This window comes from Peromyscus maniculatus, chromosome 18 (genome assembly GCF_049852395.1).
Source record: "Peromyscus maniculatus bairdii isolate BWxNUB_F1_BW_parent chromosome 18, HU_Pman_BW_mat_3.1, whole genome shotgun sequence".
Taxonomy (NCBI): domain Eukaryota; kingdom Metazoa; phylum Chordata; class Mammalia; order Rodentia; family Cricetidae; genus Peromyscus; species Peromyscus maniculatus.
In genome coordinates this window covers 42,365,482-42,377,236 of record NC_134869.1, presented here as the reverse complement: position 1 = coordinate 42,377,236, position 11,755 = coordinate 42,365,482, and the positions used below count along the sequence as shown (strand labels likewise).

At 47.6% G+C, this 11,755-nt stretch overlaps 1 protein-coding gene across 1 annotated transcript; it reads left to right on the top strand.

The window, feature by feature from the left end:
- Positions 1-5,189: 5,189 nt before the first annotated feature.
- On the top strand, positions 5,190-10,957 carry Mip (major intrinsic protein of lens fiber). The gene is made up of 4 exons (XM_006987353.3): positions 5,190-5,585; positions 6,629-6,793; positions 7,212-7,292; positions 10,314-10,957. The coding sequence occupies exons 1-4, from the start codon at positions 5,226-5,228 to the stop codon at positions 10,497-10,499; spliced, it is 792 nt and encodes a 263-aa protein (XP_006987415.1). The 5' UTR covers positions 5,190-5,225; the 3' UTR covers positions 10,500-10,957.
- The last annotated feature ends 798 nt before the right edge of the window (positions 10,958-11,755 follow it).

Genomic DNA, 11,755 nt, shown 5'->3' with positions numbered 1-11,755 from the left:
AGGACGTTAAGGAATAAACAGACAGAGAAGACTGCTGCTTGGTCTCAGTAAACCACATTTGCTGTAAAGCGGGTATGTCCATTTCATTAGATTCAGTGGCTCAGGATTCAGGCTGACTTGCTTTATTTAAATCTATCTCCGAAAGCTACCTAGGTGGATTGCATTAGTCAACTGCCTGTCCTAAAACAAAACCTCGAGACAATATCTTGTGACGAGAAAAGTTTTTATTTTTAGCCCGTGTTTCTAAAGGTTCCAGTCCAAACCTGAGTGACTCCATGGCTTTGGGCCTCCAGCAGGTGCGGCACCATCTACAGGTGAAAATGTATGCCCGAGCAGTTGGCGTTTGTCACAAGCCAGAGGGCACAGCAGGAGAGGAAGAGGAAGAAGAAACCCGTGTGGGGAAGCCCCCATCGGAGGGCACTCCTCCTTGACCTGAAGACCTCATATAAGGACAACTTCCTCTGAGCTCACCGCCTCCCCACAGCACCACCCTGGGAAACAAGTCATTTAACACAGTGAGCACTGCTGGCCGCAGTTCTTATTCAACCACGGCGTGGGCCCATGGTGGAACTCGCAGCCGTGAGAGGAATGCTGTGTCCTCCCACCCCTGGCCTCACAGGTGAGCAGGAAAAGCCACGGAAGACCAGGCTCTGAGCATGGAGGCTTTCTACATGTTCCGACTGGCATTCACCATGCTCCCTGTGGCTTCTGGCAGTGATGGAGAAGCAAATGGACCAGGCGGAGGGGGTCCCTGACGGCCGGATCAGTGGCATCGTGCGATTTCCTGCCCATACCCAGCAAGTACTTGTGCATGGTCAGATTCACTTCTCAAGGGAAGCACAACCTGTTTTCATTTTTTGTTCTTCTTTTTTATTTTTTATTTTTTTTAAGTCTAGGCTAAGGCTGGGTGTAGTGGAATGCACCTAAAAACTCTAGCTACTCCGAGCCTGAGGTCGGAGAATTTTGAGTTCAAGGACAGCCTGGACTATACAGTGGGGTCCCATCTCAAAAATAAATAAAAACAGCCGGGCGTGGTGGTGCACGCCTTTAATCCCAGCACTCGGGAGGCAGAGCCAGGCGGATCTCTGTGAGTTCGAGGCCAGCCTGGGCTACCAAGTGAGCTCCAGGAAAGGCGCAAAGCTACACAGAGAAACCCTGTCTCGAAAAAAACCAAAAAAAATAAATAAATAAATAAATAAATAAATAAATAAATAAATAAAAACAAACCAAGCTACTAGAAATCAACCAATATGCTAATTATATGTAAACATGTGTAAATGTTAAGTAACTCTGTAAGCTTATCTCCAATTAGGGTTTTTGTTTAGTTAAGTTTATTTATTACTTATTGTGTGTGTGTCTGTTCAGGGCATGTGTGTGGAGGTTAGTGGACAACCTGAGAGAATCGATTCTCTGCTTATGCTATGTGGGTCTGAGGAATCAAACTCAGGTCATCAGGCTTGGCGGCAAGCAACTTAACCCCTGGAGTCATCTCACTGGCGTCTCCAGTTATGACTGAAAGATGCTGGCATTTAAGTAAACAAGGAGCATCCTGTGAAAGGAAGGGGCCTGTGTTCAGTTATCCATGGGATTGTTAACATTTTTTGTCTGTTTTTTAAGTAATTTATTTGTGTTTTATGTACATTGGTGTTCTGTCTGCACGTATGTCTGTGTGAGGTGTCAGATCCCCTGGGACAAGAGCTATAGACAGTTGTGAGCTGCCATGTGGGTGCTGGGACTTGAACCTGGGTCCTCTGGAAGAGCAGCCAGTGCTCCCAACCACTGAGCCGTCTCTCCAGCCCCTGTTGGTTTTTTGAGGCAAGGTTTCATTTATGGTCCAGGCAGGTTTCAAGTTCATATGTAACCCAGGCTAATCTCACATTCACAAGCCTTCTGCCTCAGTCTCTAGAGTACTGGGATTACAGATGTGAGCCTCACATTTGGCTGTTGATATCTGACAAGGGATAAAAAGGGAAGGGTTTTTTTTTTTTTTTTTTTTTTTTTTTTTGCGGCAGATAAGGAAATCTGACCATTTGGAGATGAGTTAGCCACCCCCATTCTGTTCCTCTTATAAAGGGGTAGCAGGTTGTGAGAAAATATTTGTGGTGTTAATAGAACCTTTATTGATTGGCTTCTGTGTATTAAGTGTTTTGCCCTGTGTGAGACACTTTACCTTCTTTTTAAGCTATAATATTTATTTGAGGAAGAAGATACTGAGTCCCAAGGAGCTTATATTAAATGAATTCAACAGAAATTTATGTCTCTCTCTTTTTTTTTTCTTTTTTTTTTTTTTTTTTTTTTTTTTTGGTTTTTCGAGACAGGGTTTCTCTGCGTAGCTTTGCGCCTTTCCTGGAGCTCACTTGGTAGCCCAGGCTGGCCTCGAACTCACAGAGATCCGCCTGGCTCTGCCTCCCGAGTGCTGGGATTAAAGGCGTGCGCCACCACCGCCCGGCGCTCTTTTTTTTTTTCAAGACAAGATTTCTCTGTGTAGCCCTGGGTGTCATGGAACTCTCCCAGGAGATCAGATTGGCTTCCAACTGCCCGCCTCTGCCTCCTGAGCGCTGGGATCAAAGGTGTGGGCCACCATCGTCCTATGTATTTATTTGTTTATTTATTTTGTGATAAGGTCTCACTATGTATCTCCAGGTCTTGCTTTGAATTCAAAATCCCCCTGCTTCTACCTCCCATGTGCCAGAACTACAGGCTCATATCAGTGCTATGCTTTCCTCTTTGTGTGGTTTTATGTCAGCTGTATGTATTCTGAAAAATGCATTTGTACTTCATCGGCAAGTGCTCTAGCAACCAGATCACATCCTCACCCATTTTTTTATATTTATAGAAAGATTATCACGGGCTGGAGAGATGGCTCAGAGATTAAGAGCACTGACTGTTCTTCCAGAGGTCCTGAGTTCAGTTCCCAGCAACCACATGGTGGCTCACAACCATCTGTAATGAGATCTGGTGCCCTCTTCTGTATACATGATAAATAAATAAATCTTTAAAAAAAAGATTATCACTATATATACATATATATGTATATATATTTCTTTTTTTTGTTTTATTTATTATGTATACAGTGTTCTGTGTGTATGCTTGCACACTAGAAGAGGGCACCAGATCTCATTACAGATGGTTGTGAGCCAGCATGTGGGTGCTGGTGAATTGAACTCAGGACCTATAGAAGAATAGCCAGTGCTCTTAACCTCTGAGTCATCTCTCCAGCCATATATATATATATATATAAGATATATATATATCTTTTAGGTTTATTTATTTCATGTGTATGAGCATTCTGCCTGCGTGTGTGCATATGCACCACATACGTGCCTGGTGCCTTTGGAGGTCAAAAAAGGCATCAGATCCCCTGGAACTGGAGTTATGGATGGCTGTGAAGCCATCATGCGGACGCTAGGATTGGACCTCCATCCTCTTCAAGACAACAAATGCTCCTAACCTCTGAGCCACCTCTCCAGCCCCTACCTATCTATATCTGTACCTATACCTACATCTATATCTCTATAGAGATAGAGAGATGGAGATTGAGACCATCTTCCTATGTAGCCCTGGCTAGCCCGGTGCTTGTTATGCAGTTAGTCTAGGTTGGCCTTGATTAAGGCTTGGGCACTGTCACTCTTGGCAGAGGGAGTCCTTGAGGCCTCGTGACACCGCGTGACTGACCCTGGCTTTGAGCATGGGTGGGGTGAGCCTGGCACAGATGCCTGAGGTGAGGTCCTCATGCCTTAACGTCCATGGCTCTGGGATGATAGGCATGTACCCTCCATCGTACCTGCAGATGGACAACCCCCTGGAACTTTCAGGAACTATTTTGTTGCTAAGATTTATTCTTATCATTGAGTGCTGCTGACTATTAGCTCCCGTTGACGTTTGAATCATATTCCTATCCCTATCTACTACAGCACCGTTTGTCAGTTCACTCTCCCGCTGGCCAGTGTCTGGGCTGCTTTTGCATTTTTTGCAACTGTGAACAGCTGCTCTCGTACATATCTGCTGGTGGGTCTGCAGAAGAGTTTCTCTTGGATAGGTACGAGTTTGTCGGCTGTTGCCCGAGGTGCTGTACTATGTATCAAAGGGTCTGTCTTAACTTACACTCTAGCCACTACATGTAACTTTCTGTCATTTGGTGTCCTCTCCCACACCTGCCCCAACATGGGTTACTAAGGTCTCTGCCCTTACCCTTGATGTGTTTACCTTTGCTCCCCTTTCTGGAAGCCGCACAAACCCTCTGTTTCCCGGGGTTGACAGAGGTGACCGGAATCTAGGGGCATCACTGGGTGAGAAGCAACATACGTTACAGGTCATGAAGTCAGGAGACTTGAGGTGCTCCTGGAACACTGAAGAGTCAGAGGGTGCTGTTTCTCCTGAGTCAGTCCCCCTGAGTGCCTGTGACCTCAGCATCTCCTTCCACCCACAGACGCTGTCACATTTCCCCCATCCAACCTCAAACTGGATATTGCAGGACAGAAACACAACTGACCTCTTTCCTCCTCGGACCCCCAACCCCACTTTCAGCTTACGCTTCCTCTTGCTCTCTCTCTCTGGTTTAAAAGGGCAGGCCGAGGGTTTGGAAAGGGAGGTGCCGGCATGGGTTGGGGGTAGGGAACCCGGGGCTAGAGAAAGCCAGACACAGCAGAACTATTCTGTCCCAGAGCTGCAGGGTCCACAGATTCCAGTCCAAACCAGCCAATAGGAGGAGGCCCTCTAATCCTAGGGAACTAAAGAATTCTCTTCAGTTATTCAATTTCCCTGCTGTACCCCACTCCTTACCCCCACCCCCACCTTAACCCTGATAGAGTCAGAGGAGCCTGAGACCCCCGCCCCCCCAGGAGCGAGCCTAGCCCACATCCCGCGAAGTGATCTCAACCCGAGTTCCAAGAAATTTGAGGAATGTTCTAAGCCAGATGTCAATCAGGACTACGAACCCCAACTTTGACATAGACAGTCTGTTCCAGTTCTCCATCCATGAACCCCATACTCCTGGCCCCCTGGCTCATCCCCCAGATGAGGAGGGAAAGGAAAATCCAGCCTCTCCATCATATGTTTGGGAATGGATTCAGACATCCACAGCCGTGAAAGGGTTAAGAGGCAGAACCAGTTCCCTCAACCCGCCCCTCCCAGGGATTAAGAGTCCTCTATAAAGGGGACTGTCCACCCAGGCGAGTCCAGGGGGTTATCAGGGACCCAGGCACTGTGCCCACCCCCCCACTGCCATGTGGGAACTTCGGTCTGCCTCCTTTTGGAGGGCCATATTTGCTGAGTTCTTTGCCACGCTCTTCTATGTTTTCTTTGGGCTGGGAGCCTCACTGCGTTGGGCCCCGGGACCTCTTCACGTCCTGCAGGTGGCTTTGGCCTTTGGCCTGGCCCTGGCTACATTGGTGCAGACGGTGGGTCACATCAGCGGAGCCCATGTCAATCCTGCAGTCACTTTTGCCTTCCTTGTGGGCTCCCAGATGTCCTTGCTCCGCGCCTTCTGCTATATGGCGGCCCAGCTTCTGGGAGCTGTGGCTGGAGCAGCTGTGCTGTACAGTGTCACCCCGCCGGCTGTCCGAGGAAACCTAGCACTCAACACGGTAAGGGTTGGCAAAGGGGCGGGGGAAACATGCTGTCTTAATTGTTGCTCTAGCGCTTGCTCGTGTGTGTACATAGGTGTGTGTGTGTGTGTGTGTGTGTGTGTGTGTGTGTGTGTGTGTAGGAGCAATGAATGCTTTGGAGGGGAAAGGAAGGCATAGAGCCCTCCATGAAGGGTCAAGAAAGTTGAGTTCAGATCGCAGCTTTCCTTCCAACTCTATTTAGGTTTTTTTGCTGTTGTTGCCGTGAGCTGGGGGATCTGGTCCCTGCCTTCCTATGTACCCAGAGATAACCCTCCTGCCTCTACCCTCCAAGTGCTAAGATTACAGGCACGCCCAAACACATCCATTCTGTGTGGTGCTGGGAATAGAAACCCAGGCCTCATGCATTCTAAGCAAGTAATACCAAATGAGCTTCATCTTCCTTTCTCCCTCCCTCCCTCCCTCCCTCCCTCCCTCCCTCCCTCCCTCCCTCCCTCCCTTCCCTTCTTCCTTCCTTCCTTCCTTCCTTCCTTCCTTCCTTCCTTCCTTCCTTCCTTCCTTCCTTCCTTCCTTCCTTCCTTCCTTCCTCAATCCCTCCCTCCCTCCCTCCACTCCTTCCCTCCACTCCTTCCCTCCACTCCTTCCCTCCTTCCTTCCTTTATGTACAATGTTCTGCCTGCATATATGCCTGAATGCCAGAAGAGGGCGCCAGATCTCATTGTAGATGTTTGTGAGCCACCATGTGGTTGCTGGGACTTGAACTCAAGACCTCTGGAAGAGCAGCCAGTGCTCTTAACCTCTTGAGCCGTCTCTCCAGCCCTTCTTTCAAGTTCTTAAGGCGATTTGTTTTACTTTATAGAACCTCAGTGTCCTCGCCCATGTGAGTAAGCACAAGCATTTCCAAACGGCAACCAAGACTGTCAGGAAAGACTAAGACAGAAATACCTGGGCTGGAGGGTTACGTACCCTTCCTGCCCAGGAGCTGGACTGGAAGAGGATGCCTGCTTGAGGTGGTAACAGCGTGGCAGTGCTAACAGTTGCCTCCTTTCTCCCCCTGTGACCAGCTGCACGCTGGGGTCAGCGTGGGCCAGGCCACCACTGTGGAGATCTTCCTGACGCTCCAGTTTGTACTCTGCATCTTTGCCACGTATGACGAGAGGCGGAATGGCCGCATGGGCTCTGTGGCCTTGGCTGTTGGCTTCTCCCTCACCCTGGGGCACCTCTTTGGGGTAAGCAGAAGAGGTGGGAGACTTCTTACTCAAGGATTCTAGGGACCCCCAAAGCGTTACCAACCCATAAGGGTTCTTTCTTCCCTACTCCATTTTAATCACGGGTATTATCCACCCTTTTCATTATCAATTGGCACAAAGGGATCAACTTTCTCTTAACTACTCTAATCCTTCTTGACTTCAGGGTGGAAATGCACACATCATGGGTAGAACTGGGTTGTTCGTCTGGGTCCATAGGTCTGTCCCCAGAGAGAATATCAGTGCCACTATCCACTGTGGCGAGTTATGAAGCTGGTCCTGCCCCACCCATCTGCTGCTGGCTGGAGACAAGATACCAGCTCTCACTGGCAATGTGGGCTGTAGGGAGAGAAGCTGGAAGGTCGGGGTGGGAAAGTCTCAGCATCTCTGTCTTTTGCAGATGTATTATACAGGTGCTGGGATGAATCCTGCCCGCTCGTTTGCTCCAGCCATCCTCACCCGGAACTTCAGCAACCACTGGGTAAGTAAGTGTACAGGGCAAGAAGAGCATAGAGCACTTTCGGAGGGCTGGCCTGCAGGTTGCATTCCATCAGGGTGTGTTGGCTGCTCTGCCAGCATGCAGCTCAGGAGGCTCTCACGGGCCTTGGCACATTTGCACGCACACATTGCATTATTTTGTCAAAAAGAGAAGGCTCCAGCTGGGTGTGGTGATACCTGTGGTGCCCGTAGTTCCGGCACTTGGGAGGCTGATGCAGGAGGAGTATTTGAGCCCAGAAAGTTGGAGCTAGCATGGACATCACAGCAAGACCTCGTTTCTGAAACAGACGGGAGGCTCTTGCTCCCACCAGCCTTCTCTTATTGGCAGAGGGTGGGGGGCTTTTTAACTGAGTACCCACCGGATGCGAGAACTAGAAGCTATTGGATAGTCAGCTACATTTAAGACAAAAACTTCTGGTTCCAGAAGTCAGAGTGTATGCCTGCACATGGGCCAGCAGCACCTTAGTTCTACTTTATCAGTCTCATTTGTGAGTCTGACTAATAACTCATTCTTTGCCTCTGCTCATCAATTACAGAACATATATATATATATATATATATATATAATTTAATTTATATAATTATATAAATGTGACAGTTATCTTTATAAAGCAACTAGCACAGATTCTGGCATGGAGTAATCAATAAATAATGGTAATGCTTTTATTCCCTTGGGCATATGCAAGATAGGCATGAAAACAGTTCAAAAGAATCTACCAAGATGTACAGCCAAGATTTCCACAGCAGCATTAGTTACAACACCCAAGAGGTAGAAGCAACCCTAGTCCCCCTTGCTAGATGAGTGGAAAAATCAAACGTGGCCTATGTGTACATGGAAGCTATGATATACTATAACATACACCTCAAGGACATTATACTAAGTGAAACTGCCTGCCACCAAAAGATAATTCTTACACAGTTCTATTTACACGTTCATTCAAATAAGCCAACACGGTGGGACAAACCCACAATTCCAGCACTTGGGAGGCGGGAGGAACATCCTAGTCTGAGGTCATCCTAGGCTACACAGCATTCAGGGCCAGCCTGTGCTATATGACATCAAAAAGAGGAGGAGAAGGGGGTGGAGTAATGGGAGAGAGTGGAAAGAAAGAAGGAAAGAAAAAGGAAACACAACTGCTAGAAACAGGAAGTCGAAGGGTGGCTGTCGGGCTGGAATGCAGTCAGATAGGCAGCTTAGTGGCTATATCGTTTTATATTTTACAAACTCAAAAAATCCTGGAGATGAGTTACATGACAATGTGAATATATTTAACACTATTGAGCCACACTCTTAAAAATGTAAATAAGCAGGCTTATCGGCTTGTGCTAGTCACAGCACTTAGGACAGCCTGGGAGACTTGCCTTGAGTTTGAGGCGAGGCTGGGTTACACAGTGACTTTGACACCAGCTTGGGTTACAGAGTGAGACCCTGACTCAAAAATATGCAGTTCTGCAGAGCCTGGAGTGTGTGCCCTTAATCTCAACCCTCAGAGGCAGAGGCAGGCACATCTCTGAGTTTGAGGTCATCCTCATTTACAGAGCAAGTTCCAAGACAGCCAGGGCTACACAGAGAAACTCTGTCTCAAAAAATAAAACAAAACAAAACACAGTTCTGGGGGTGTTGCTCAGTGGGTACCACACTCGCCTGACAAGCACAAAGCCAAGTTCACTTCCCATCATTGAATAAACCTGGATAGTGGTACATGTGTATCATCCCAGCACTTGGGAGGACCAGAGGATTAGGAGTTCAAGGTCATCTTCAGTTACTAGTCAGTTTGAGGTCATCTTGAGGTCAATGAGATCCTGTATTCAGCAACAAACAAACAAACAAAAACCAGGCAATATTCAATAAGGTAAGTTTTATGTTATAAAGGGCATTTTAGCAACATTTACATTTTTTCTAAGAAGTATATAAGCTAGTTCAAAATAACAACAAATAGAATATATGTATGCTAAGGAGGTATAGGTAAAATAGACAAATAAAAGAAAATGACCAGGCGGTGGTGGTGCACGCCTTAATCCCAGGCAGAGGCAAATGGATCTCTGCGTTTGAGGCCAGCCTGGTCTACGAAGCAAGTTCCAGGACATCCAGAGCTGTTACACAGAGAAACCATGTCTCTTGAAAAACTAGGAAAAAAAAAAAAGAGGAAAAAAAAAAGGAAATAAATGGTTAGTGAAACAGAAGGAAATGACAGGTTTTGATGTACAGACAGTAGAGTCTAGATAGTTTTGTTTTGTTTTTCAAGACAGGGCTTCTCTGTAGCTTTGGAGCCTGTCCTAGAACTCTGTAGATTAGGCTGTAGACCAGGCTGGCCTGGAACTCACAGAGATCCACCTGCCTCTGCCTCCCACAGGCATATGCCACCACCGCCCAGCAAGTCTAGATATTTTTAGAAACAATATTATTTTATTTATTTTTTTGTTTTATTTTGGGTTTTTGTTGTTGTTGTTGTTTGAGACCAAGTCTTACTATGTAAACTTGACTGCCTGGAACTTGCTATGTAGACTACTCTGGCCTTGAACTCTCAGAGATCCACTTGCCTTTGCCTCCTTAGTGCTGATGTTAAAGGTGAGTACCACCATGCCAAGCTATATTTTGTTTTTTTTTAATGTATATAGGTATTTTGCATGTATGTCTGTGTATTACATGCCTGCCTGGTGCCCCCCCGGAGGCCAAAAGGAGCATTCAGACCCCTGGGAACTGGAGGTACAGATGGTTGTGAGCTGCCATGTGGGTGCTGGGAATTGATCTTTTGTCCCGCGCAAGAGCAGCAGGTGCTCTTCACCAACCCCTGAGCCATCTCTCCAGCCCTGTGGAATCTAGATTGTTAAAACCAACCAACCAAGTGGGTCGGCTGCTTTGCACAGTGCAGGAGCGTGTGTTCAACACGCACGTGTCCACACACAGCAGCACCAACAAAAACCTGCATTGACTTCTGCTGACCAATGCCCAACTGTGTGGGACAAGTCCCGAAGCCTGAGCATGCCTTCTCTCTTCCCACAGGTGTACTGGGTGGGCCCGATCATCGGAGGGGGCCTGGGCAGCCTCCTCTATGACTTTCTCCTCTTCCCCCGGCTCAAGAGTGTTTCTGAGAGACTGTCTATCCTCAAGGGAGCCAGACCCAGTGACTCCAATGGACAGCCCGAGGGTACAGGGGAACCTGTAGAACTGAAGACTCAGGCCCTGTGAAAGATCCAACTGCAGAGAGGAGTGAAAAGCTTCTGGGTTTCATGGCGGGGCCGAGCCAGCCCTTGGACGGAGAAAGAGACTGTGGGGAGGGGCATGTACTTCTTTATTTTTTAACTTATGTGTGTTTTTCATTTTTTTCTTTTGCCGTGTGAAATCTTTCAAGTTGCATTCACGATCTGGTTGGTGCAAACTTTCCCTTCCTCCCCACCCCAGCTCCCTTCGCCGTGTGTGCCTGACCGTTCATATGAATGTGGATGCGTGTGGCTGTGTCTGAGTTTGGGGACACAAAAGCTAGGGAAGGAAGGAGAGGTGTCCACATGTTATGTCCCTCCCCCAGCCCAGTTTGGTGATCACAGAGAATCCAAGACCTCAAGTCTCTGGCCTTTACCCTGCTTCCAGTCAAGTGTGTGGATCTTGATTTTTGAAGGGTCAGGGGAGAGGGGATCCACTCCTCTCAGGAAGCAGACAGACAGAAAGGGGGAGGCAAGGCATCGCAGGGATTGGGAGGATGGATTCGGGGAGGTGGGTGGAAGAGGAATTGGAGATTTTATTTCCAGATCACTAGGCAAATGTACCTAAAAGCTTTGAGGGAGTTGATGGGAGAATATAGCCTACTTATCTCAGGGATACTTGCCCCAGAGACTGGGGTGGAAGGAGCTCTGAGAAAAGTAAACAAGGGGCTTGAGTTGTTCTGTAAAGCCACATAAACCTGTCTACATCCACTGGCTGGGTTGCGTGTTCATTCAGAGGCCTTGGACCAGAGGGACCTTCCAACCGAAATAGGGGTTGGGTAAGCCTAGAGTCTAGAAAATGAGGTGGTTTAAAAGGCCCGCCTAACAGCCCTTTGCAAATAGTAATGAAGCCCCAGAATTGATGTGAGACTAAAACAGGAAATCTGGTGTCTGAAGCAAATTTACAGTTGAGGGGGGCCAGGCGGGGGATTTATTTAGAACAAACTGAAATTTACAAATGGCATCTTTGTGTTTTTATCACTAGCTCCGTAGTCTTTCTTTTTTGTATGTCTTTTCACTTCTCTCCCAGCTACCCTCCCCATGCCCCAGATATCGATCTCCTCTAGCCAAACGCTTAATTCCGGAGATGATTTTTTGAGCCCTATCTTGTATTGTTGGTAAATGGCATCGTCTCAGCGGGGGGCGCAGGTGACCCTGAACCGAACAATGAATATTTATTGCAGATCGTTCTATTCTGAGCCTCCTGTATACTTCGCAAGCTTTAAAACGTATGCCTACGTTCAG